This window comes from Primulina eburnea, chromosome 11 (genome assembly GCF_022965805.1).
Source record: "Primulina eburnea isolate SZY01 chromosome 11, ASM2296580v1, whole genome shotgun sequence".
NCBI classification, from domain to species: domain Eukaryota; kingdom Viridiplantae; phylum Streptophyta; class Magnoliopsida; order Lamiales; family Gesneriaceae; genus Primulina; species Primulina eburnea.
The window spans coordinates 41279101-41305131 of NC_133111.1; the positions used below are offsets into that span (position 1 = coordinate 41279101).

The window sequence follows — 26031 nt, forward strand, 5'->3', positions numbered from 1 at the left end:
TAAGATATTATTGTTATTATTATTACAATATACTATAAGCAACTTTATTGATATTATATTATATATTATAATAATTGATTTTAATTTTGAGAAAAGATTTTTGATTCGACTTAAATCATAAAAATATATATTAAAAATATTATATTTTATAATATTTGTACATCGAACCTACTTATATCATAACTAAAACTCATGAGAGTATTTGAAGATATTTTTACACAATCTAATATATAATATATAGAGAGGAAATGTGTATATATATATAGATCTTATTGATATTTTTTGTATAGAGTTCTCTTCCTTTTAGATTCTCTTGTCCACTTCACATTCAGAAAGTTGCAGCAGCTCCAGAGAGGTTCCTCTCTTGTTTCTGTGATCCTTTTTTCTCTTTTTATAAACTTGTTTACGGATGGTTAGTTGTGATTTGTGAAGATGAATCATGGGCAAGAGGTAAAACTGTTGTTTTTGGGTTTTTTCTGTTAAATTTTTTTTTTTTGTATGATTTAAGTGTAAAACGGCATGATTTATGGTTGCTTTTCGAGCTGAAATTTGATATCGAAGCTTTAATGGAATCTTTATGGTTAGGAAATATATGTTTTGAGAAATAATAATAGAGAGGAGAGAACAGGGGAGACAAGAATGTAGATGATTTCTTTGGCTTCTTTTGGAGAAAGGATTTAGAGAGAACGATTTTGGATCATTTGGTATTCGAATCAAGTTAGTGTTGTGGATGACGATTGTTGTTGTTTTCAAAATTTCAACTTTTGTGCAGTAAAATATTTTTGGAAATTAATAACAACTGAATCAGAATTACTGGTAATGTTTGAAGAAGCACTGGGAAATTTTAGTATGAGAAATCTCTCTTGTTTTCTGCATCCAACTCTGTCAAAATTGCGGATTCTTGATGTTTTTTTAAGCTATATTATTGGGTTGAGATAACAAGTTTATGTGTTGACTCCATCTATGTCAAAATTGAAATATAATTTCAATTAATTGTTAGATTCATATTAATCTTTCTCTTTTTCTTTTTCTTTTTCCATGTGATGGTACAAGATATTTTCAGAATTTTTGAAAATAAGAAGTTATTCTCAGTCTGTCCTCTTATTCCACCTAAGTTTTTTAGTTGGTGTTGCGGATTAGCTCAGTCAAACCAATCATTCTTCACAATCTCTTTGCCACTTTTTCTTCTTGTGAAATTGCAAATTATTCTTATTATTTGGGATAAATTTTATTGTAATTTTTCCGTGAATTGTTGATATCTGGTTAGGAGATAAGTCATTGTAATAAGATATGGTTGTTTCATAATTAGATTGATTATCTTTGCTTAAGCACAATAATTATGGTTTATTTGTTGTTTAATGTTTAGTAATATTTCTTGATTGGTTCTACTCATCAAGAAAGCTTCTTCACCTATAGCTTGAGTTAAAAGTCGAGATGCATTATTCAACCTTATTTCTTTTTTTTTTTTTGAATTTTAAAAATGGTTCGCATTATTTATTTTAATTCTGACTTTTAAGGGAAACGTATAATCTTGTCAAACATGGCATTAAAATGGCTTTTGGAGGCTTTATTAGTTTATACCTATGCTTATTTATTATCCGCAAATTGCTTTTCAGTTGACTAATAGGTAAATTTCCAATTGTTAGATTATGTTTTTTACAGGGTCCGACTTCGGTAGCACATCTTCTGTTCTTGAGGAGTTTAGTACTTTGCTTCATTCTGAATTTTTTTACTTGTTCCATTCAGTTACTAAACTAGAAAAATTTGATGCTAGTAGTGATCCTTCGAGGTTGATATTATCTCTACTTTCTTGGAACATTTCGAACAAAGAATGTGTCCTCCCGATGCTTGCGGTCAGTGTCACATGTTTCGTATTAGCTCCACAATAAGATATAGAATAACTAATATGTCTGAGAGGATCTTTCTAGTAAAAGCGATAATTCTCCTGTGTTTGAAAGGATAAATATTTTTTTGCACAAAAAGTTTATGCTTATCATTTCATGCTGTGGTCTGTTTGAATTCCAATATCAGCAGTAATTTCTTGGTTTATTGGTGTTTGATGCAGAAAGTCTTGAATTTTTGTTCTGAAGTAACGCACTGTCGCTATTTTGATTGAATTTCAGGTGTTTTCTTTTAGAAAATTAGGATGTTGAAGAGAAAAAGGGGACTCCTCCAAGTGTACTTCTCGGGAACATGAAAACGGAGTCACGAATTACCTCGCATCCTTCTGGTTGGAGGATTGAAATCGATATGACTGATAATTTACCGGTAAAACAAACGAGTGTTGAAATAACAAAATCACTCCTCTCCAAATACTACGAGTACTTGCCATATAACCGCCTTCACAAGGAGAGTGTTGTCAATGTCTTGCATTTTCGTGAAACGGGAACATGTAATATGGCTTATTGTCAAAATCCAGCAAGGACAAAGCCTTCATCATCTCATAAAAGGAATCAGTACTTCTATACAAGGTCCCTTTGTGCAGCAAAGTTTGTGTCCTCTGTTCAGGCACATCAATATCCTATTACCAATGTAGGCCTGGCAACAGAAGAAATCGACGAGAGGCTTCGTCCAAGGCAGTTTGAGTATCACCCTTCTGACCCGAGTCTAATGGCAGTTGGAACCCTCGATGGAGAAGTTGTTATTCTGAACCATGAGACAGGAAATATTATCAAGTATATCTCACCTTACCAGCAAACCAGCGGTATTCTTGGCCTCTGCTGGCTTAAAAAACAACCCTCAAAGGTATGCTGTTGGAACCAAACTTTATATTTACACCTTCTTTTGTGAAGGCGATTATTAATCTCCATCCTCCGATAATTCAATAAGTTTAAGTTGTTGGATAAAGTGGTTTATGACATAATCGTATGATCATTAGTTCAAAACCACTAATTTACAATTTTCATTATTTTCATCTGTTAGCTTGAGTATTTATTTTTGAATCTTGATTGCTTGATATTTGATCAATTTACACGTATGTGTCGCGAACTCGAGCTTTTGCTGATAGAATTATTTTATATTTTGCCAATCTAGCTCCTGGTGGGCTCGGATAATGATGCTTTACGATTATACGACATCAACAACGTTACTTCAAAACTTGAATACGGATACTCCATTGCTGCAGTTACCTTTGATGACTTTGAGCAGTTGACATCAGTTCACGTGAACTCAACAGATGATCGATGCCTGACAAGTGGTTACTCCAAGAAAGTTGCCATATACGATGTATGCACTGGACAACGCCTACAATTGTTCACGGACATGCATCGTGAACCAATAAATGTGGCTAAGTTTTCAAATCATTCTCCTAATCTCCTCGCAACTTCGTCATTTGACCGTGATGTGAAGATGTGGGACCTAAGACAGGATCCCATGCGACCTTGCTATACAGCTGCAAGCTCGAGAGGAAATGTGATGGTTTGTTTCTCTCCTGACGATCTTTATCTGCTCGTCTCAGCTGTTGATAATGAGGTACATATTTCATCTACAATTCAATTTTCTTATTGATGTAGCAAATGTTAGGATCTTACATCATTTTGAGTAAATGTATCATGGTTAATAAATTTGGCCCATATGATAAACTAGCGTTTTGGGTTTTTGTTTTTGTTTTGATAACGCATTTTGGGTCTTGATAAATATATATTCATGACTAGCAGTAGGCAATGTTAAAATATATGTTGTTAATGTTAGGCTGAGTTTGCGTCAGCTCAAGCTTTCAAGGGTGAGTTTAATGTATTCTGTCTGACAGGATCTGTTTTGTTATGGGTTTATGAAAATATTTCAGGTGAAACAACTTTTAGCTGTGGATGGGAGGCTTCACACAGATTTCGGGATTGTTTCGACCGGAAGTGCTTATAACTATACTCGTTCATATTATATGAACGGAAGAGATTACATTATCAGTGGAAGTTGTGAAGAACCAGCCATTCGTGTGTGTTGTGCCCAAACGGGAAGGCGGCTGACAGACATTTCTTTGGAGGTGGATAGCAAACAAGATTTATATATATATATATATATATATATATATATATATATATATATATATATATATATATATATATATATAGCTCTTTTCTTAACAATTCTCTGTGAAGTTGGCTATCGTTTTAATCAAATACTAATCTTCGGTCACAAATAACGATAGCCGACTCTTGCAATTGACAATCTTTATTTTTCAAGTGTAAACTTTCTATTTCAGAATATTCTAATGAGGAAATTAATACTGTTCTTGTGACAGGATACTGGAGTGGGGAGCTCAATTTTTGTGCAGTCATTGAGAAGCGATCCTTTTAGAGTATGTTCTTTATTTTCTACCTACATATATTGTGATCATATCTCGGCTCATTGATTTTCATATATCTACATTTAGCATGATGTGTTGTCCGGACTTGACATCGGTTTTTCGAAATGCTTTAGTTACTTCTATATTTTTTCAAAGCTTGAATTAATTATATTTATTCTACAAGAAAAATTAGGATTGGATGTAATTGGCCTACACAGTTTAGGCTGATTTTCATATTTCGAAAACTTATGATCGAGCTTGCTTTTTTACTTTTAACGTGAATTGTTTTTACATATTTTTTCCGAATGCAGCATTTTCACATGGCTGTCCTTGCTGCCTACTCTGGACGAAAAACCAAGAATGAAATTATTAAGGTAGTTTCTTATCAGTACTATTTTTATTACTATTATTTGTATTTGTTGTTATAGTTGGGGTATTTGGTGGTATGTACAGGTCAACTTACTTTCAGCAAACAGTCGTGCCGAGGAACATAACGTCGGCCCGAACACGCGCCGCCCTTCCTATGGCAAGGGAGGCTGAGATCCCATGCATCAGAACTTCTACAATGGATGAAAGAAATTATTCAGTGCTATAGTCAGTCATCATTTGAATTGTATATGTTACTCCATTTTTTACATTGAACATTCTTATTTTTTGAAGAATTTGTGTGTGTATAATATTATTTAATCATCGTGATTAGTGTTTTCGCATAGTATGTATTAAAGATAAAAACGAGTGGTACGCAGTGATTCACCTTGTGCTTATTTTGTTAAGCTTTAGATGACTATAGAAGTTTTTTGTTTCTTGTTCTGTCAGGCAATAAAATGTCACATTCTAGCAAAAATGCTGAATTTGAGAATTTCAGTTTTTTCATTGCATTTCATGTGCCTGTGCATGACGAATTCTACTACAAACATTTCAAGAATCTGCCACAGATTCAAGAATTCCAACAACTTTCGAAATCGCGCTATGATTGGGAAGTAATGTTACAAGAAGGTGTCGTAGGACCTTGGCTCTATGATACACCGACAGAATGAAACTATCACCTCCACCTTCATTTGTTATGGTACCTCCATCAATCTGAGTTTTTATCAATTTATGATCTTACTCTATACAAAAACAAGGCGGTAATTTTTTAAAAAAGATGTTGACAGAGAGTCCATCCCTAAATTTTCCCGTGGCCTTGAACAGTATCTTTGTTTTATTTGAGGAGATTGCAAGGAAATAAAGGTGTAATGGATTTCTGTTGCCAAAATCTTCTTCAAGGTCCTCCTGGGGATCCTTTTCCGGGACTTCCTCTTCGTTCGAGTCATCTTCATTAGCCTTCTCAGGTTGCAAACACTCCATCTCAACGTGTAAATGTATGTTTTGTTTGTCGAGGAACGCTACCAAACTACAAGATGCTCACTCTCTCTACGATATTCATTGAGTAATGGTTTAATGCTTGTGCTTTGTTGCTTTTCAGCTGCATTTCTTTGTGACTGCTCTTGGCTTGTGCTAGTTCTTTAATTCGAGATGTGCGAAGGCAAGGATATTTTTACTGTTGCCTGCAGTAGTGTTGCATTTGCTGCAGCAAGTGCACAACTGAGTGCCATTAGGGAAGACGTATGGGACGTTACAACAAGATGGTTACCGCCATGGGCAAGCCCAAGTGCCCTGTAATCTCCGTCCCTGGTTTAAAGCGAGATTTGCTGTTGAAATTGATGGGGATTATGCGTATATGTATTGGTGCTTGAAATGCCTGCAAAATAAATAATAAATCTTTGCATTCTGATTCTAAGAAAATATTTTTGGCAATTATCTGTAACGCAATTCAGAGGCTCAAGAAAAGTGGTATTGTAACTATTATCCACATATTATACTTGCATAATACGAAGCATTTGAATAATTTCATAATGTTCGTAATACAATTCCCCCAGAAAGGGTAACTGCCCTGCTCGATTACCTATCAGAGACATCATATTAAAGCATTAAACTGACAACATGGGTTCAGCCCTCAAGGGGAAACAAATTCTAACAATCTTGAGAAGCTGCCTTTCACAGCCCCTTTGTTCATTCGTTCTATGGTGCTTGGTTTAAAATACCGCACAAAAATCAAGAGTCATCTTCTTTCTCACAGGCAAGAGACATCTGCAACCTCCCTCCTTGCAAAAGAATCAATTTGCCAAGAAATGAAGTAATGTGCAAATGATGATCCATCAGATTTCTGAGTTTTTCATCCTATTGGCATTTAGAAACGAACTGGAGAAGTTAAGTTCCCTTGCAACAAGATATACTATGAAACAAATGTAGGCAGCCGCACACGAGGAAACCACAGAAGTGAAGAAAGCACCACTGTTCCCTTCTGAGGAGAAAAAATCAACCAAAAGATAGCCGTTGATAGCAATCACCAGGGCTGCCACAAGCCATGATACTATCTACAAACCAAAAGAACAAGAACATTTTAGTTCGTTTCTTTTCTTGTTTCTTATTTGCCACAAGCCATGATACTATCTACAAACCAAAAGAACAAGAACATTTTAGTTTGTTTCTTTTCTTGTTTCTGAATAAGAAACAATGGGCGGATTCAATGTCTTCAGATATGTGTAGAAACAAGTAGTGAATTCCGGACGAAATAAACAAGAGCCTTGGAAACATAAGCAGCGCAGAGTTTGTTCGTTACGTGGAATGACCAATTAATCCATACAGAAAACCTCTCCTGTTTTACACATAATGAAGGACCAATTGACGCATATGGAATCTGAAAATTATGAACAAGAAGATACCTGCAGAGCAGTGCCAATTTTGAAAATGCCCATTACTCTCTCTTTTGATACCAGGCAAAGCAGAGGAATGAGAGCAAACGGTATCTGAACAGACTGAAGCACATTAAGCCATTCATTTAGGACATCCAACGAGTCCTCAGATGTATCAAAAACAAGAGCAACAATAAGTGTCGGGATAATTGCGAAGCTTCTTGTTATAAGTGCCCTTATCCACTTTTTCAACCGTAAATTTAAAAATCCACCCATAATAAATTGGCCAGCATAAGTGCCGGTTATGGTACTACTCTGGCCAGATGCTAGTAAACCAACAGCCCAAATATAATATACCGGAAAAATTCCTCCTCCATACTTGTCATGAAGATACTGCCCTGCATTTTCAAGGCCAATACTGTTGGCTTGTTCTGTACCGTAAAATGCCCTGGCAAAAACAGTCGTGACAAACAAATTTATCATGAAAGAGATTGATAATGCCAGGCCAGACTCGATTGAGTAGTACTTGAGGGCTTCTCGAACTTGACCGATCTTGTTCTTGTCGATATCTCTAGATTGTACCAAGGCGGAGTGTAAATATACATTGTGAGGCATTATAATGCACCCGACGACTCCTACTGCCTGCTGTATAGTTTTGGAGCTGAGTTTTGGAATCAAAACACCTATAATCACAGATTCACTTATATAAATTTTTGCAAGAAGGTTACTGAATGTCGATTCATTTAGAGCTTGTGTCTCACCGAGTAAAAGTTCACGGCCACTGGGCTTCGTCTCACCAAACATCCATGCAAATGAGGCGGCCATTGTTGCTATAAGGACAGCAAAAAGTGCTTCCAATTTTCTCACACCATAGTTCTCCAAAAACAAGAAGATGAAGCTGCATCAAGGAAGAGACAGGACTGCACAGTTCAGATGTTGAATAAAATGTTGAACCAGTGTCCATGTAGTTACAGGACATTTTATTATTTCAAAAGAAAGAAATGAAAAACACCCTCAAACTTTATTAATTCAAAGGCATGAAATCTCAACCACTGCAGACATAAGAAAAACATACCGTACACAAAAGTGAAACTTCATTTACGCTTCCTACTTTCAAGTACTTAAGTCCCATAAGCAATAAATACTTCAGAGTTCAGACTCGCTTATCCAAATCCAAGTAAAGAATTTGATCGAATCTATCACCATCTACCAATTCAACCCCAATCAATGGTATTGGTCACCAACCAATTTACACACATAATAACAGAAAATGATCAAAATAAAGCTCTCAACTGTTCGATATAGAAATAATTTCAAGAAATAGCAAAACTTGTCAAGTGATTAAACCACAGAAATTCACGTGCTATATTTACCAGTCAAGAGCAGTGATAATAACTCCAGCCCAGAGAGGAAAGAAACCAGCGCTCAAAATCCTAATAGCAATAGCACTGCCAATCACTTCCTGAATGTCAGCCCCAATCAGGGCCAGCTCCGTCATGATCCAAAGCAACAATCTAGCCCAGTTGGGATACTCCTCTCTGCAAAATTCCGCCAAGTGACGCCCCGTCACCACGCCGAGACGAGCCGCCAGCAGCTGAACCAATAGGCCTATGGCGGTGGCCCACAAAAGCAGCCACAGAAGGGAATAACCCGCAATCGCCCCCGCCTGGAGATCCCCCTCCAGGTTTCCCGGATCCAGGAAGGCTATACTCATCAAGAATCCCGGACCCATAAATAGCCACAGCTTCCGCCAAGAAAAAGGCTGCACCTGGGTGGAATACTCGGCGGAGTCATCCCCTTCGTCAACTCCAATGACGTGAATTTTCTCCGACGCGTCGTAGGCTCGTTCTTCTTCGTCTTCATTTGACGAATCTATAGGCCGAATCGTCAGCAACGGTTGCTGCTGGTCTTCCTCGAGTGTAGGCATGTTTCTTGAATACATTCCCGGTTAAATGATGAAGAAAATCACCGATGAACAACGAAATTCACGCGAAAACTGGTTAAGAAAAAATGGTTCTGGGAAGATGACTCGGGCAGAAAAAATCGAGCGTGCTTTTATTGAGTGATCGCGAAGCTAAGGCCTTAGTCTTTCCCATCAATTTTAGTATTAATAATTAATCTTGCACTTTGTTGCAGCGTAGTCATAAAAGATGAAAGCTCGTGAGGTGAGAAAAAACAGGTTCCACAACTATAGCTGCTGTTATGGTAAAGATTTCATTTTGAACAAAAACTTTTGCAGCATCTCCTATATATAAATTTGGACAGATTTTTTTATTATTTATTAAATATTATTTTTTATAATATTTATATATCAAGTCAGTAAATCTCATATGTTCTTTATATCATTTCAATAACTTCTAAAATTCTCATTAAATTTATATTTATATCATATTTCACAGTATATATTGAATTAAATGTAAACAAAAAATAACAAGCACGAGGAGACAAGTAATGTTAACATTTAAATATCCTTAAGGTTTTATTTAGATGTATTATTCTAGACAAAAACTTGTGTGAGACAGTCTCATGGGTCGTATTTTGTGAGACAAAGTCATTTATGAAAAAATATTACTTTTTATGCTAAAAATATTATTTTTTATTGTGAATATCGGTAAATTTGACTCATCTCACAGATAAATATTCATGAAACCGTCTCACAAAAATCTTACTCGTTAATATTAGTTTCTTCTCCACTTCCAACCTATTCTTACTAAAACCTATCTTATGGATAAAAGTAAAAAATAATACTTTATCGAAAGAAACGAAATAAAATAATCATGATCATATCTTTTAGGGTGTGTTTGGTTGAGTGGATTAAATAAGGATAGATTAATAGTCAAATATTTATCGTTAAAATTTTAAGATGTTTTAATAATCATTTTGACCCGGTTTAAAATCCAATTTTGTTAATCAAATAGTTATCCATAAAATTGGATCTTAAATCGAGTCAAAATGATTATTAAAACAACTTAAAATTTTAACGATAAATATTTGACTATTAATCTATCCTTATTTAATCCACTCATCCTTATTGTTTTTAGTCTCACGTGAACCCCAATTATTATTTTATAAGATATTACTATATCGAAACAATGGTTGCCCCTCTGCGGGCTGCGAATGTTATACCTCAGACATTCTCGTGGGACCCCAAGAATGGCACACGTCTCTCTCCATTGTCAGCCAAAGCAAGCAACCACGAAGCTTCCTACGGCGTGCAATTGTACATGTTGAAAGACTTTTTTTTTGCCTTGTTTTATGCGAATGTACCTGTGAAAACGATTTGGATCCATGCCAGTCGTTGGATGAACAAAGGGTACTAACTCCGCTGTAGAGTCTAAGCTCTCCATCATCATCGAGAGCGAATAATAGACATGACGGTATATGTCAATGACGACGGATAATGGTGCGTGGAGACTAGTGGCTTTCGTGTGTCACCGCGTGCCGAGGACGATCTGTGCTTCCCGCCGATACCCTCCTTTCACGACAAACTTTTGGTGGGGTTTTTGTAAGAGATTGGCTTTCATCATCGGTTTCAGATAAAGTTGGGGAGTTGTCAGCCTATCCAATTGATGATATTGGAATATTGCACCCATACCTATATGTATTTTTATACACATACTGCGTGGAGGTTTTAACTGAGGCAGATTTTACACATATTTGGTTTGAACTTATTATAATGAATGACTTTATAAAATAAACCAGTTTAAGCAAACTTGAATATACAGCTGAAAATGGTTTTATATACTAGATTGAGTTTGATTACAAAGGGAAACAAAATAGAAACTGATGTCGAGGTATATTAATTTATTAAGAATCTACACCAGTAAATGTTTTGCTTGTTTTCTTTTGTGATACCTCATGGAAGACAGGCCCATCTTACGGCCCCATTATGGAAGACAGGCCCAGCAAAGGCCCTATTCTCCCTGGCTCATCCCTAGCCCAAGTGGAAAATAAGCCCACCAAGGGCCCTAGCCCAAATGGAAGACAGGCCCACTAAGGGCCCAGGTATTCTCCTATAAATACCAGGTTTGGGTGTTCAGTTTATTCATTCACTATATTGTTTTCAGCAGCACCCTTAGCTGCTCCCCCCATATATCCTCAGTCACTGACTTGAGCGTCGGAGGGGCTACGCCAGGACACCCTCCTGGCCCCCTCTTAACGATCTTCTTTGTTATTTCAGGCTCAGGGTAATTTCCAAACCCGCGTCTGGATTAGTGACACTTGCTGGGAGCGGACCCTAAATTTCCCGTGAGTATCACTTGGCGCCGTCTGTGGGAACAATCTGAGTTGAGACGTAGAGATGGTAGGCAAGAGAGGAAGCAGAAGAGTTAACTCAGCGTCATCGCGTCCTCAGAGGGGACCCGAACCGTCTCATGTTGAGGCGAGGCAGGAACAACCTCGTCAAGAGACAAGAACTGAGCAGCCCCGTCACGAGACGAGGGTTGAGCAAACTCGTCCTAATGAGAACGTGGGAAACTTGACCTTGGAACAGTTGGGCCAATTCATCGCTCGTACAGTAGATGAGGCCATGAGGAGGAACCAAGAGTCTATGAGTGCTGGGGAACGGGCCCATCGTCAGGAGCGTGAGGAAAATGTTGAAGTCCACCAGAGCAGGGTTGAAGAGACGCAACCACCTCAGAGTGGAGAAATTAGTGAGATGGGGGAGATGTGGAAGGAGATACAGAGATTGAGGGAGCAGGTGGGAAGCAGGGCGCCGGTACCCAAGAGAGGAAGCCCTTTTTCACTAGCCATCTTGGAGGAAGGGCTCCCTCCGAATTTCCGACAATCAAACGTTGGAGAGTATGACGGACATACAGACCCTGAGGAACACTTGGGGAGATTTGAGAATGCGGCTCTGTTGCACCAATATTCGGACGGAGTCAGGTGCAGGGTGTTTCTGGGCACGTTGGTGAGGTCAGCCCAGCAATGGTTTAATACCCTGCAGCCCAACTCCATACGGTCGTTCGAGGATTTCTCTGCAGCCTTCTTGCACCGATTTGCCAGCAGCAAGAGGCATCAAAAGAACTATTTGAGTCTATTTGTGATGAAACAACAAGAGGCTGAAACATTGCGGGACTTTGTCCAGCGCTTCAACACTGCAGCACTAGAAATACCAGCGGCTACCCCGGACATCATGATAAGCGCCTTTACCCAAGGGCTGAAGGGGGGAGAATTCTTCAAATCGCTGGTCAAGAAGCCTCCGTCGAGCTATGATGACTTGTTAGCTCGGGCGGAGAAATATGTAAACTTGGAGGATGCTCAACGATACAGGAGGATGGAAAACCGGCCCGGAGGAAGTAGGGTGGAGGGAGCCGAGAGAGGTGGAAAGAAGAGGGGTGCAGGGGAAAGAGATGAGGACAGAACCAAAGGTAGAGGACAATTCTCATCACATGTTCCTATGAATAGGAGTCGGGATAAGGTGATGGAGGTGAGGGAGTCGGGGGAGAGAGGGGAGAAGTCGCAGAGGGTTGAGAGCAATGCTCGACCTCCGCCGCAGGGTAGACAAGAAGGATCCTCGTCCAGGAGTGAACTGAGATCTCGCCCATCTTCTAGGCGGGGTCGAGGCCCTCCATGGATACATCAAAGGATCGAAGAGCCGAGAAGAGAAGGGCGGGGTCAGGATGCTCCTCGGGAACCTGTCGAACCGAGGAGGAGAGCAGATGGAGATAACCACCCCACAAGAGGAATGATTCATATGATCTCGGGGGGTGCTACTGATGGGGATTCCGGACGAGCGCGGAAGGCGCATGGGAGGAGGTTGGAGAATTTTGAAATATCGAGGAGTGCGAACTTACCCCAGGATCCTGTCATCAGTTTTGGACCGGATGACCTCCGAGGCGTTGTGGCTCCTCATAATGATGCCTTGGTGGTGACAGCCACCGTTGCCAATTACGATGTGGCACGAATTTTTATTGATAATGGAAGCTCTGTTAATATCCTGTTCAAGAGCACCCTGGATCAGATGAATGTGGATGGATTTGAGTTCGAGCCGATCTCCACTCCTCTATATGGATTTGCAGGACATGCCATCCCGCCGCTCGGTCAAATTGTCCTTCCTCTATCTTTGGGACATGAGCCTCGGCGGGTAACGAAGATGACAACCTTTACTGTGGTGGACACCCCATCCGCTTACAATGGAATTCTTGGGCGACCAGCCCTCAAGGATTTCAGAGCTGTAGCGTCCACCTATCATCAGAAGTTGAAGTTTCCTGTAGGGAGGGAGGTTGGAGTCTTATGTGGGGACCAGAAAGTCGCTCGTCGATGTTATGAGGGGATAGTGAAAGAAGAGGGGAAGAGGGCACGTGTGGAGGTCAATATGATTAGAAGGGGGCGAAGTGGGTTGCCCGTGGTAAGGAGGGAGGTTCATGAGGTGATGGATGAGAAGCCGGAGATCGTGACATTGGGGCCTGACAAGAAAACTCTAAGAATAGCCCCTGACCTTGACCCAGAGGTAAGGGAAAAACTTATTACTTGTTTACAAGCTAATCTCAACAGGTTCGCTTGGTCTGCCCAAGAGCTCACAGGGACGAGTCCAGAGGTAGCAGAACATCGGTTAAACATCTTACCGAATTCTCGTCCCGTGAAACAAAAGAAAAGACACTTCGGGCCCGAGAAAGATATAGTTATAAAAAAGGAGGTGGGAGAGTTGCTCAGTGCCGGGCACATTCGAGAGGTACAATTTCCTACTTGGCTCTCGAATGTCGTTCTTGTTCCGAAAAGTTCAGGAAAATGGAGGATGTGTGTGGACTTCAGAGATCTCAACAAGGCATGTCCTAAAGATTGTTATCCCTTGCCGCGGATAGATCAGTTGGTGGACTCCACAGCCGGACATCAGTATTTGTGCATGCTGGATGCTTATCAGGGGTACCATCAAATCCCCTTGGCCGTGGAGGATCAAGATAAAGTAAGTTTCATTACCTCTGAAGGAACTTTCTGTTACGTGGTCATGCCCTTCGGACTCAAAAATGCTGGAGCCACGTATCAGCGGTTGATGGATAAAGTCTTTTCTAAGCAGGTGGGGAGGAATGTGGAAGTGTATGTGGATGACATCATGGTAAAGTCTAAGGATTCGACCCTGCTCATACCTGACCTAGTGGAGACATTTTCCACCCTCAGGTCATATGGGCTGAAGCTGAACCCTCAAAAGTGTATATTTGGGGTGAAGAGTGGGAAGTTTCTGGGCTATATGGTGACAGAGAGGGGGATTGAGGCTAACCCCGAGAAAGTTCAAGCCATCCAGAGTATGGTCTCCCCTCGGGGGCCCAAAGATGTTCAGCAGTTGACAGGGAGGATTGCTGCGCTGGCACGTTTTATCTCAAGGTCCGCCCACAGGAGCTTACCTTTCTTCCGGACCTTGCGAAAAGCAAAAAATTTGAATAGGGGCCGGATTGTGAGAAGGCTTTCACAGAATTGAAGGAGTACCTGGCCGAGCTTCCCGTCCTGGCCAAACCGGCAACGGGTGAGCCTTTATGGGTATATTTATCTGCCACTGAAGGGGCTGTGAGTTCAGTCCTTGTTAAGCTGGATGGATCGGTTCAGCAGCCGGTGTATTATGTTTCGCATGCTCTCAAAGGAGCCGAGATCCGATACTCCGGGTTGGAAAAATTGGCTTTGGCTTTGGTAATGACAGCCAGACGCTTGAGGCCTTACTTCTTATCTCATCCGATTGTGGTGCTCACGAACAGCCCATTTGGCAGAATTCTAACTCATTCGGATATGTCTGGCCGCTTGATCAAGTGGACCACTGAGCTAGGGGAGTATGACATCCAGTATGAGCCAAGAACATCTATCAAAGCACAAGCCTTAGCTGATTTTCTAGCTGAGACTGTGCATCTTGAAAATGAGGACCCTTGGAAAGTATATGTTGATGGTTCATCTTCTAAAGAGGGGAGCGGGGTAGGAGTGGTACTGATTTCACCAGCTGGGGAGGAAGTGAAGTTGGCAGTTAGGTTGGACTTTCGAGCATCCAACAATGAGGCAGAATATGAGGCTGTGTTGGCGGGACTGCGAGCAGCCAGAAATGTAGGAGCTACCCGGGTACTTATTTTTTCTGACTCACAGTTGGTAGCGCAACAGATGAAGGGAATGTATGATGTAAAAGATGAGAAACTTATTGAGTATGCTCAAGAAGTGGACAGAGTCAGAGAGAAATTCACGGAGATTACATTTGAACAGATTCCCAGGAAAGAAAATGAGAAGGCAGACACTCTAGCCAAAATGGCTGGGACAATGGGGAGTTGGAAGACTAGAGATGTGGTATTTCAAATTGAACTCACACCTCAAACGAGTTCACCCGCAGTTGAACAGGAGGAGGAGGATTGGAGAACCGCAATAACTGATTATTTGAAAGAAGGAAAGCTTCCCGATGACTCTCGCGAAGCTCGTAAGTTGAAGATGAAATGTTCACGTTATGTGATGGTCGGAGATGTGTTGTTTAAAACATCTTTTGCAGGACCGCTTCTTCGATGTTTGAGTTATACCGAGGCTGATTATGTGCTCCGAGAGGTTCACGAGGGATGTTGTGGAAATCATCTAGGGGCTTATGCATTGGCGAGGAAGGTGATGCTCGCCGGTTATTCTTGGCCCTCGATACTGTATGATGCTCAAGAGTTAGTGATGTATTGTGATAGTTGTCAACGTCATGCCCGATTGCATCACCGGCCAGCGGCCATGATGAAGACTGTCACGGCCGCGTGTCCTTTTGACCAGTGGGGAATGGATATTGTGGGACCTTTTCCTACAGCTCCTGCTCAGAAGAAATTTCTTTTGGTAGCGGTTGACTATTTCTCCAAATGGGTGGAGGCAGAACCGTTGGCCAGAATCACTGAGAATGACGTCATGAAGTTCTTGTGGAAGAATATAGTATGCAGATACGGGGTACCCAGGAGACTGATATCCGATAATGGGAGACAGTTCCAAGGGGCCAAGATCCGAGCTTGGTGTAAGGAGATGAAGATCCAACAGGTCTTTACCTCTGTAGCTTACCCGCAGAGTAATGGCCAGGTAGAGGTGACTAATCGGACGCTGGTGCAGGGTCTGAAAGTTCGACTGGGCAAAGCTAAAGGCAATTGGGTGGATGAGCTACCAAGTGTCTTATGGGCATACCGAACCACTCCGAGAGAAGGAACCAAAGAAACTCCTTTCAGTTTGGTTTATGGTACTGAAGCAGTGCTCCTGGCTGAGGTCGGGTTGGAATCGGCAAGGGTGATGCTTTATGACGAGGATAATGGTGCGAGACGTGTTACTGACCTTGATCTGTTGGAGGGAAAGAGAGAGTCTGCCAGCATTCAACTGGAAGCCTATAAGAACCGCATTGCACAGTCTTATAATCGGAGAGTCGTGCAGAGAAACTTTCAAGTGGGTGATTTGGTCCTAAGGAAGGTGCAAGAAGAGCAGAGGGGAAAACTGGACCCAAAGTGGGAGGGTCCCTTCAAGGTGGTCGAGAGACTGAGCTCTGGAGCCTATTACTTGGAGAATACGCAAGGCAAAGCTTTGAAAAGGCCTTGGAATGCTTATCACCTCAGAAAATATTATTCTTGATTCTGTCATTGATGTATTTTATTTCCTGAATTTTCCTATGTAATCTATTGGAATTCAATAAAATCAAGTTCTTCCCTTTAGTTCATGAATGTTGTTATATTGTGAGAGTGATAAAATAATTCTATTTTCCTACTAAGGCATCGCCTAGTAGAGGGGTTCGAGGGTGGAAGTGTTGAATCTTTATTTTCCTACTAAGGCATCGCCTAGTAGAGGAGTTAGAGGGTGACGTGTTGAATTTTCGTTTTCCTGCTAAGGCATCGCCTAGTAGAGGAGCTAGAGGGAGATGAGGTTGAAATTTTATTTTCCTGCTAAGGCATCGCCCAGCAGAGGAGTTAGAGGGCTGGGGACGTTGAATTTTATTTTTCTGCTAAGGCATCGCCTAGCAGAGGAGTTCGAGGGTGGAAGTGTTGAATCTTTATTTTCCTACTAAGGCATCGCCTAGTAGAGGAGTTAGAGGGTGAGGGTGTTGATTTTTATTTTCCTGCTAAGGTGTCACCTAGCAGAGGAGTTAGAGGGCTGGGGCGTTGAATTTTTATTTCCCTACTAAGGCATCGCCTAGTAGAGGAGTTAGAGGGTAGAGTGTGTTGATTTTTATTTTCCTGCTAAGGTGTCACCTAGCAGAGGAGTTAGAGGGCTGGGGCGTTGAATTTTTATTTTCCTACTAAGGCATCGCCTAGTAGAGGAGTTAGAGGGTGAGGGTGTTGATTTTTATTTTCCTGCTAAGGTGTCACCTAGCAGAGGAGTTAGAGGGCTGGGGCATTGAATTTCTATTTTTCCTGCTAAGGTGTCACCTAGCAGAGGAGTTAGAGGGCTGGGGCGTTGAATTTTTATTTTCCTACTAAGGCATCGCCTAGTAGAGGAGTTAGAGGGTAGAGTGTGTTGATTTTTATTTTCCTGCTAAGGTGTCACCTAGCAGAGGAGTTAGAGGGCTGGGGCGTTGAATTTTTATTTTCCTACTAAGGCATCGCCTAGTAGAGGAGTTAGAGGGTGAGGGTGTTGATTTTTATTTTCCTGCTAAGGTGTCACCTAGCAGAGGAGTTAGAGGGTTGGGGCGTTGAATTTCTATTTTTCCTGCTAAGGTGTCACCTAGCAGAGGAGTTAGAGGGTTGGGGCGTTGAATTTCTATTTTTCCTGCTAAGGTGTCACCTAGCAGAGGAGTTAGAGGGTGAGGGTGTTGATTTTTATTTTCCTGCTAAGGTGTCACCTAGCAGAGGAGTTAGAGGGTGAGGGTGTGGATTTTTATTTTCCTACTAAGGCATCACCTAGTAGAGGAGTTAGAGGGTGAGGGTGTTAAATTTTATTTTCCTGCTAAGGTGTCACCTGGCGGGGGAGTTAGAGTGTGTTGATTTTATTTTCCTGCTCAGGTGTCACCTAGCAGAGGAGTTAGAGTGTGGTGACGTTAAAATTTTATTTTTCTGTTGGGATGTCACTTAGCAGATGAGTTAGAAGGTGGAGATTTTATTTGCCCTAGCGGGTTAATAGTATCAGAGACAAACTCATGAGAAGCAGTAAATTCAAATGCAAAATACCCAAGGTTGCATAAACAAAACGAGTTCGTACATGTCAAAAGTGCTCAAAAGGAAATAGCCAAATGTAAACGTCCCAAAAGTCGCATAATCCTATGGAAAATAAAATAATGCAGAAAATAACATAAATAAAGGAGCTCAATCTAGGAATCGGGGGGGAGACTCGATATGAAGCTCTCGAAGTCGATAAAGTCAGTAGGGGCGCCTGGCGGAGGATAGCCCTGAGCATGGAAAAGGCCGACTGCACCCTCGAAGCCCACCCCCAGGTAGTGAAAAGCTTTCGGGCCACAGATCTCGACAAATTCTTCGGATTTGAGAAATTCCTCTTTGAAGGAGGAAACTTCTGCAGCGTGTCGCACCTTGGCATCTTCGAGCTCAGCTTGTGAATCCTTTAAATCTGTCTTTAACTTCTGGATGTCTTTAGCTTGGTCTTCTGTCAGTCGCTGGAGCTCGTGTTTCTCTTTCAGAAGCTCTTGTTTTTCCTTCAGAAACTCGTCACCCCGAGCTTGGGACTCCGAAAGCTCCTTAGCGTGTGTCGCTTTCATCTCATCGATAGTAGCTTGGAGCTGTTCACGAAGAGCCATGCCCTCGCGCAAGTCTTGGCAGGCAGTAGATCGAGTGGCGTTGGCACGCTCCACCAACTCCCCTATGTACATCATGCCCTGGATAAATAGACAAGAGTGAAAAGATGACAAGTAAATCATACATGTATTAGACATTAATCTAAAGAATAGAAAGAGAAATATACCTCAGTGATGCTGCTGCATGTCCGGCGAGTGAGGTCAGACCACCCCAGTGAATTAATGAATGCTGCATCCGCTTCGGAAGGAAGCTGATACATTATCTTTTGAGCCAGCTGAGTAGGACCTCGCCCCACAATGGCTGTAGCTGATGTGTATAGAGGATGTACCCCTGATGCAGGAGGGGGCTCCTCATCGGACTCAGATCCTTCTGGAGAAGAGACCGACACTACTGAGATCTCTGAAATCTTGCGTTTACCATGATGGGGGACTGACGGGCTAGGATCAACAGACACCTTTTGTTTACCGGACGGAGGAGGGGACTTGGCGCGAGGAGGTGGAGAGGAGGCTCGCTTTGGGGCAGAGGAGGAGGAGCCCGTCTTCTTCTTCTTCACAGCAGCAGTAGGGGAGCTAGCGGACTTCTGCGCAGTAGTAGAGCAGGAACCTGTTTTCTTTTTCTCAGCGACAGAACAATCTCTTTTTGTGCCCGCCGTGACTGTCGGGGTAATGGACTTCTGGGGTGCTGATGAGGAACCCCCGGCCTTTGTCTTGGAGAGCTCACGGAGAAATAGGGCGTTCATGACTCTAGTACCTGCAAGCAGAGACAAAGAACCAAATGAGAATGTTATCAAGTAACATAATAAACGAAAGAAAAAAAAGAAGTATGAAAGGGCGAGAATATCTACCAGCATCCTCCTTCAGCTTAATTTTCGCGGGACTTAACCCGACGTGGCACAGGAGATCTTCAGATAGAAGTTGGGGGATGCTAAAGCATCGGTCTCCTAATACACTCATTATGTGTAGATAATCCTTATCTTTCTTATAATCCTTTGAAAGCTCAGGCTTAGTGAAGTTAGGGCACCAATCAGTGGAACAAGTCAGTTCTTCCGGTGGCTGGATAAAGAAAAAGTATTTTTTCCAGTCCTTCACATGACTAGGAGCCCCATCGAAAAGCTTGCGGTTAGACTGGGAAATCACATAGAAGGGTCCCTCTTTTGACTTGGCTAAGACAAGGAAGTAGGAGAAGGTAGTGCAACTTAAAGGAAGATCTAAAGCCCGGAATAACACGATGAGGCAGCATATTGAGCGGAGAGCATTGGGAGTGAGTAAACCTAAATGCATCTTATAATAATTGCTCAGCTTCTGAAGGAAATCATCTAGTGGAAAGCGCAGACCTGCATCGAAATGGTGCTGGAAGAATGTATAACAACCCTTGGGAGCTAAATAGGGACGGTCGTCGGGGGTAGGAATTATGATCTGGTGAGAAGAGGGAATATGCCACATAGTCCTAATTTTGGGTTCGCTACCGAAAGAGATGTGGGATGACAGATGACCATACCACAAGTTGTCTGCATTAGATATGTTCATTTGTTGGGTTACATGGCGAATCTCCTTACCAGGGCGGCTATGAGTGACGACTTCTACCTCAGGGGTAAATTCAGGATCTTCTAAGGAATTCCTAGACTCGCTAGACCTCTTGGAACCGCTCGCGGAAGTAGACTCAGAATTACTCGCGGAAGTAGACTCAGAACCGCTCGCGGAAGTAGACTCAGAATTACTCGCGGAATCAGACTCGGAATTGCTCGAAGAACTAAACTCGGCAGCATAGGAAGACATTTTCTAAGGACAACTGAGCAAATAAAAAAGAAGACTAACCCCGACGTAGCGTGGAAAGGTACACAAGGGACGAGACCGAGAGCTGCTGGGCGAGACGCGTGCGGGGCGAGCGCTCTTGGGCGAGACTCGGGCGCGGTGGAGCGAGAGCGCTCGGGCGCTGCTGGACGAGGCTCGGGCGCTGCTGGGCGAGACTCGGGCGCTGTGGGGCGAGAGCGCTCGGGCGCTGTGGGCGAGACGCGGGCGTGCGGGGCGAGAGCTGCTGGGCGGGACTCGGGCGTGTGGGGCGAGAGCTGTTGGGCGAGACGCCGAGCGCTCTTGGGCGAGACTCGGGCGCGGTGGGGCGAGAGCGCTCGGGCGCTGCTGGGCGAGACTCGGGCGCTGTGGGGCGAGAGCGCTCGGGCGCTGTGGGCGAGACGCGGGCGTGTGAGGCGAGGGCAGGAGGGCGAGGCGCTGGGCGGTGGTTGGGCGAGAGTGTGGGCGAGACTGGGTGTTGGGGCGAGGCGCTGGGCGGTGGTTGGGCGAGAGTTTGGGCGAGATGCTGGGGCAGGAGGGCGAGGCACTGGGCGGTGGTTGGGCGAGAGTTTGGGCGAGATGCTGGGGCAGGAGGGTGAGGCAATGGGCGGTGGTTGGGCGAGAGTTTGGGCGAGACTGCGATCTCTCGGCGGGGCTGTGAGGCGAAGGTGAGGCGCTGTTGGGCGAGATGCTGGGGCAGGAGGGCGAGGCGATGGGCGGTGGTTGGCGAGACTGGGTGTTTGGGCGAGGCGTTGGGCGGTGGTGGGGCGAGAGTGATGGGCGGTGGTCGGCGAGGGTGATGTCGCGCGAGGGCAAGGGCGGAACTAGGTGCAGCCGAGCGAAGACGCGTGGTTACTAGGCGAAGAAAATTTGTAGAATGAAGCGTGAAGGGAATTCTGAGGGGGAATAGTAGTAATAAAGTGAGAGAGAAGTCCTATTTATAAAGAAAGCCAAGGACCAAATCTTTTCTTCCTGAACAGGATTGCGATTTGATATCTTTCACTTGGAGCATGATTGCGATTTGATATCTTTCCTTTCAGAGCAAGATTGCGATATGATTTAATTTGCGATATGATTTAATTTGCTTCCAAATTTTTGGAGACTGACGAGAACGGCAGAAAGAAAATGCACGCCCTCACTCCCCGCGACCTGACCGGGCAGGTCGATCCCCGTGTTAGCGGTGAACATCATTCGTTAACGGCAAACAAAATTAATTTAAAAGTCACGGTCCGTCCTCATCGCCGATAAACCAAGGACAACACAACTAATCGAACTTTGAACCTACGATTCAGTTCGACTTGGGAGGGAGAGACTGGTGATACCCCATGGAAGACAGGCCCATCTTACGGCCCCATTATGGAAGACAGGCCCAGCAAAGGCCCTATTCTCCCTGGCTCATCCCTAGCCCAAGTGGAAAATAAGCCCACCAAAGGCCCTAGCCCAAATGGAAGACAGGCCCACTAAGGGCCCAGGTATTCTCCTATAAATACCAGGTTTGGGTGTTCAGTTTATTCATTCACTATATTGTTTTCAGCAGCACCCTTAGCTGCTCCCCCCATATATCCTCAGTCACTGACTTGAGCGTCGGAGGGGCTACGCCAGGACACCCTCCTGGCCCCCTCTTAACGATCTTCTTTGTTATTTCAGGCTCAGGGTAATTTCCAAACCCGCGTCTGGATTAGTGACACTTGCTGGGAGCGGACCCTAAATTTCCCGTGAGTATCATTTTGCTTTCCAAATATGAGTATGTCACGGTCCACTGAGAGATCCAATTAATTAAAATTGACAGATGCCACATTCTATGAAGTAATCTTCCCCCGGTGTTCTCTCTGTAATCTAATTCGAGATTCTCTAATTTTTACGGGGACTTCACATTTGGAGAATTCCAATACTAGTTAGATTTTAATTTTTTACGAAGTAGGAACTCGCAATCACAATTTTAGTGCGTACTGAAAACAACGGATTAATGCAATAATTTATAAAACATGTCAGTTAGGTAAACTGTACTAATAAGCTCTTTGTGACAAATTTGTCTCAGAAGATGTTGGCCGGTACGAGGAATCGAACTCTCGATCATTGACGCTTTAAGCACCCACCTACTCTAATACCTCTTGACTATTAATTAATCGCTTAACTACTCCATCAACTCTTATACATCGGTCAAAATATTGATAAATATTGATAAGAATAATTGAATTACTGTGTAAGATAAGCTCGGCGAAAATAAGATTTAGATTGGCGTTTTTCGTTAGTCCAATTACGTAGCCCTGCCAACTTCTACTTTATGCGAAAGCAATAATTTTGGGGATCGCGTGCACTTAGTTCTTTACTTTCTATGGAAGCATTAGTTATTCTCAAGTAATTTCGTTTGTTTCTTTTATTGGATGTGGCATCAATCAAATCGGAAGCCGTATACCACAAAAATGTTCCAATAATTAATGAATCAATTCATCTAAAATTTTAATTAAATAATTTAAATATGACGATTTTTTGACTGAAAATATTATAATCTTATTATTACGATGTGTTTGGACATCAGGTGCACCAACCAAAAAAGAAACTTCTCTTCCTCCCAGACAATAAAAGAGTGAGAAGATACAAGAAAATGAGCTATTGAATGAGCTACTACAGTAGCCGTTCTAGGATATAAACCAGCTTTGTGGTTGGGATAGATCTCACCGTAGTCTTGATTTCGAAGACAATGGTATCGGTGTAACTTAAATCTTGGTGTCGAGGGCGTTGATTGTTTGCAATTGAATATGTCATTTTAATTGACCATTTGCGATTAGCTTTAGCAAGTAGCCCACACTGGCTAATCCCGAAAGATGGACAGCCCAGTGGGCGGGCTCTTATATGGAAAACATTCAACACGTAAATTTTCTTGTACTGGGCTTAGCCATACTCTTCTGATGAGTAATATTTTACTAAAAAAATTATATGTAACAGCGATTGCAGTCAAGATTTTAATTTTGTTATTTATGTGCAAATAAGATACACAAAAGATTTTAATTTCGTTAAAAAAATGTACCAAACATGGGTTAAAACTCAAAAACAACTCACAATCTCACATTATCAGTCAAATCAAACAGAGCCACAATACACAGGGAGATAGATACATAGATGAAGTACTAATTCTGATATGAGGTGGTGATATATACTTGTTACTATTGCCACTCAAACAAATGGGAGAGACGAAGCAACAAAATACAATTAATTTCTCATTCACGAATTTTGGAATTTTGTTACATTGTGAATAAGTCCTCTGCATATTGGGCAACTCTTCATTTCTTCACTTAAAATCCTACATTCAAAAAAATGCATAATTGATAATCTTAGCCCTAAGTAGATTATCGAAATAATAATAAAAATACTATTTATAACGAATCTAAAATAGAACATTAAATTTGTTATTTATTTAGTAAGTTTCTTGTAAGACAATTTCACGGATTTTTATACGTGATACAGGTCAACTATGTCCACATTTTCAGTAATATAAAAATATTATTTTTTTTTATGTATGAAACAAATAAGATATTTGTATCACAAAATTGACTCGTGAGACCGTCTTACACAAACTTTTGTGATATTTATTTACACACACGAGTGTTAACCTGTTGGCACAAGTGTGGCAAGCAACAGAATGACCACAAGGAACAAAGAAGCAATTTGTCTCATCATCGTAGCATATAACGCATATCTTTCCATCATACAAATCCTCCGAAGTCCACAAACTCCCTTTACCTGCACCATAATTAACGGGTCGATCTAGGATTTTCTCGTTGAGAGACTAAATTTTAGGTAAAAAAATTATTGACAAAATCAATTGGTCAAGAAGATTTTTTTTTATATTAAAGTTAATCTTTTGACCTTTATATATTAGTAATCATTTTGTATTGTTTTGATACCTATCTCGATAATAATGATGCGAAGAAACCAAATTTTATTGTCCCAGTATTACTAAATTCAGTTGACAACATAACATTACATTTTGACAATTAAATTCTGTTTCAAAGAAGAGAAAAAACTTTTCTGAAATTTGATGGGTGATTTCTTGAAATAGTTTGTAATTATATACAATATAACCTACTTCTCGTAAAACAATGACATATAATAAGTAGTTGTTGTAGAAATCTATTATACGATCGCTCGGGCATGAGTGTGAGCATCAGACGTAATTTTAACTCATAACTACCACTCTGCTTAAGGATTTAATTTTAACTATTTTCTAGTTAATATATGCTAAATTTTTCATAAGCCTATCAATGCTTAGCAAACATTGAAAACGAAAATCAGATTTGGAGAGCACATAAATATGATATTAAAACCCAAATTATATTTGTATATACTATTATTTAAAATTAAACATATTAAACTAATCAATTTTTGGTATGTCGGAAGCATTTTAATAATTCTAAAAATGTCATTTGACCAATTAATTCCATATTTTATACATTTCTTTTCATCTTATCCCTTGTCTCCTATCACTTCAATGCAAAAAAAATTATAACTTTAACTTTTAAATTTAAAAAATCATTTTCTTCTCATAGAGGAACCTAAAAGTAAATTGTGCTAAAAAAAGAGAAGGTGAATTTACCTGATTCCAAACAGTAGCGATCATCTTCAGAATTTGTTCCATAACTGGAGAACAAAGCTTCCTTCTTTGATGACAATAATCTACTGTTTTCATTTGCCACAGTAATGTTTTCTTCCTCATGACCACCATTGGATCTCCGCAGAAGTTTCACGATCAGTGCGATAATCATCATAAATATTACTGTATATTATCGGCAAAAAAACAAAACAAAAAACCCGTCAACAAATTTTGAGTTTCTCAAAAATATACAATGATAAATTTCACAAAACACACTGATAAATTTAGTACCAGCAGCTGTAGCAGTAGAAAACAAACGTATTGCGAAATCAAGTAAAAGATCGTCTTCCCCTTCGTATCCAGTCGGCATTCTCTTTCAAATAATTATCGCTCCTTTCTCAAACTCGAAGTAATTCAAAAAACTTTTTCTTGATTTCAGTATCTAAAATGCATACTGATCAGTTTGCAGAATGTCTGGAAAGGGGATGCTTTGGCAAGTTTGATAGCTGATCTTATCTCCTTTTTCTTAAAAAATGATAATAATTAAAATTGTAGATGTAATTGGGACACAGACAGAAAAAGCATTTGGAGTTATATTGATGATTTTAGTTTGTCGGAAAATTAAATGTTATCCTCTTACATATATAATATTGCGACGATAGGAGCTGGCCCGATGATATATTCCCCCGTCATGCCTCCACGTATATATGTTATGCACATGCCTCAACCAGAGGCTCGCTATGTAAAGTGACCCTTTACCCTCCCCGACGCTTCGGTTAACAAATATTCCATTGTCTCGACCAGTTTGATCATCGATTTGGACATTTTTTAAAAGAAAAAAAAATCTGAAAGAGGATTAAACTCAATTATCTTAAATAACTAGTATTTAACCCGTGCGATTCACAGATGATATTATTAAAAATTAGTGAAAAATGAATAGACATTTAAATTGAAAAAAATAATATAATTATAAAACTATTTTTTTGCT

At 41.2% G+C, this 26031-nt stretch overlaps 5 protein-coding genes and 1 long non-coding RNA gene across 10 annotated transcripts; 2 read left to right on the forward strand and 4 right to left on the reverse strand.

The window, feature by feature from the left end:
• Positions 1-204: 204 nt before the first annotated feature.
• On the forward strand, positions 205-5092 carry LOC140806148 (protein DWD HYPERSENSITIVE TO UV-B 1-like). Of its 4 annotated transcripts, XM_073162648.1 has the most exons (8): positions 296-355; positions 773-847; positions 2124-2745; positions 3034-3471; positions 3785-3979; positions 4238-4294; positions 4594-4656; positions 4736-5092. In XM_073162648.1, exons 3-8 carry the CDS (start codon positions 2194-2196, stop codon positions 4820-4822), a joined length of 1392 nt encoding a protein of 463 aa, XP_073018749.1. In that variant the 5' UTR covers positions 296-355; positions 773-847; positions 2124-2193; the 3' UTR covers positions 4823-5092. The 4 variants fall into 4 exon arrangements, with proteins under 4 accessions (XP_073018747.1, XP_073018750.1, XP_073018749.1 ...); XM_073162646.1 differs by lacking the exon at positions 773-847 and having other exon boundaries at positions 205-355; XM_073162649.1 differs by lacking the exon at positions 773-847 and having other exon boundaries at positions 238-355; positions 2138-2745.
• LOC140806149 (uncharacterized) lies at positions 1048-2117 on the reverse strand. The gene is made up of 2 exons (XR_012112454.1): positions 1661-2117; positions 1048-1620 (listed from the first exon to the last, which is right to left on the reverse strand). It is a non-coding gene; the product is annotated as an uncharacterized lncRNA (long non-coding RNA).
• Positions 5093-6035: 943 nt separating the features above from the next.
• On the reverse strand, positions 6036-9251 carry LOC140806147 (metal transporter Nramp3.1-like). Of its 2 annotated transcripts, none has more exons than XM_073162645.1 (4): positions 8391-9251; positions 7779-7915; positions 7048-7700; positions 6036-6775 (listed from the first exon to the last, which is right to left on the reverse strand). In XM_073162645.1, exons 1-4 carry the CDS (start codon positions 8957-8959, stop codon positions 6641-6643), a joined length of 1494 nt encoding a protein of 497 aa, XP_073018746.1. In that variant the 5' UTR covers positions 8960-9251; the 3' UTR covers positions 6036-6640. The 2 variants fall into 2 exon arrangements, with proteins under 2 accessions (XP_073018746.1, XP_073018745.1); XM_073162644.1 differs by having other exon boundaries at positions 6036-6699; positions 8391-9248.
• A 2066-nt stretch (positions 9252-11317) lies between these two features.
• On the forward strand, positions 11318-16557 carry LOC140805635 (uncharacterized). The gene is made up of 2 exons (XM_073161894.1): positions 11318-14320; positions 14398-16557. Exons 1-2 carry the CDS (start codon positions 11318-11320, stop codon positions 16555-16557), a joined length of 5163 nt encoding a protein of 1720 aa, XP_073017995.1.
• Positions 16558-18143: 1586 nt separating this feature from the next.
• On the reverse strand, positions 18144-20440 carry LOC140805636 (uncharacterized). The gene is made up of 3 exons (XM_073161895.1): positions 19510-20440; positions 18832-19415; positions 18144-18745 (listed from the first exon to the last, which is right to left on the reverse strand). Exons 1-3 carry the CDS (start codon positions 20438-20440, stop codon positions 18227-18229), a joined length of 2034 nt encoding a protein of 677 aa, XP_073017996.1. The 3' UTR covers positions 18144-18226.
• A 3200-nt stretch (positions 20441-23640) lies between these two features.
• On the reverse strand, positions 23641-25822 carry LOC140804712 (uncharacterized). Its single transcript, XM_073160805.1, has 5 exons — positions 25684-25822; positions 25335-25568; positions 25047-25226; positions 24064-24193; positions 23641-23753 (listed from the first exon to the last, which is right to left on the reverse strand). Exons 2-5 carry the CDS (start codon positions 25411-25413, stop codon positions 23675-23677), a joined length of 468 nt encoding a protein of 155 aa, XP_073016906.1. The 5' UTR covers positions 25414-25568; positions 25684-25822; the 3' UTR covers positions 23641-23674.
• Between the last annotated feature and the right edge of the window lie 209 nt (positions 25823-26031).

What these genes read in the sequence shown, in the direction of transcription:
- LOC140805636 (XM_073161895.1), bottom strand. Translation starts at nt 20,440, where the DNA reads ATGTCTTCCTATGCTGCCGAGTTTAGTTCTTCGAGCAATTCCGAGTCT. An exon ending in TAAGCTGAAGGAGGATGCTG is followed by an intron (nt 19,416 to 19,509) that starts GTAGATATTCTC and finishes CTCTGCTTGCAG; the next exon opens with GTACTAGAGTCATGAACGCC. An exon ending in CATGCAGCAGCATCACTGAG is followed by an intron (nt 18,746 to 18,831) that starts GTATATTTCTCT and finishes CTATTTATCCAG; the next exon opens with GGCATGATGTACATAGGGGA.
- LOC140804712 (XM_073160805.1), bottom strand. Translation starts at nt 25,413, where the DNA reads ATGCCGACTGGATACGAAGGGGAAGACGATCTTTTACTTGATTTCGCA. An exon ending in TCGCTACTGTTTGGAATCAG is followed by an intron (nt 24,194 to 25,046) that starts GTAAATTCACCT and finishes ATTATGGTGCAG; the next exon opens with GTAAAGGGAGTTTGTGGACT. An exon ending in TGCCACACTTGTGCCAACAG is followed by an intron (nt 23,754 to 24,063) that starts GTTAACACTCGT and finishes TTTTGAATGTAG; the next exon opens with GATTTTAAGTGAAGAAATGA.
- LOC140805635 (XM_073161894.1), top strand. Translation starts at nt 11,318, where the DNA reads ATGGTAGGCAAGAGAGGAAGCAGAAGAGTTAACTCAGCGTCATCGCGT. An exon ending in CAGGGAGGATTGCTGCGCTG is followed by an intron (nt 14,321 to 14,397) that starts GCACGTTTTATC and finishes AAATTTGAATAG; the next exon opens with GGGCCGGATTGTGAGAAGGC.
- LOC140806147 (XM_073162644.1), bottom strand. Translation starts at nt 8,959, where the DNA reads ATGTATTCAAGAAACATGCCTACACTCGAGGAAGACCAGCAGCAACCG. An exon ending in ATTATCACTGCTCTTGACTG is followed by an intron (nt 7,916 to 8,390) that starts GTAAATATAGCA and finishes TCCTTGATGCAG; the next exon opens with CTTCATCTTCTTGTTTTTGG. An exon ending in TGGCCGTGAACTTTTACTCG is followed by an intron (nt 7,701 to 7,778) that starts GTGAGACACAAG and finishes CTGTGATTATAG; the next exon opens with GTGTTTTGATTCCAAAACTC.
- LOC140806148 (XM_073162646.1), top strand. Translation starts at nt 2,194, where the DNA reads ATGAAAACGGAGTCACGAATTACCTCGCATCCTTCTGGTTGGAGGATT. An exon ending in TTAAAAAACAACCCTCAAAG is followed by an intron (nt 2,746 to 3,033) that starts GTATGCTGTTGG and finishes TTGCCAATCTAG; the next exon opens with CTCCTGGTGGGCTCGGATAA. An exon ending in TGACAGACATTTCTTTGGAG is followed by an intron (nt 3,980 to 4,237) that starts GTGGATAGCAAA and finishes TTCTTGTGACAG; the next exon opens with GATACTGGAGTGGGGAGCTC.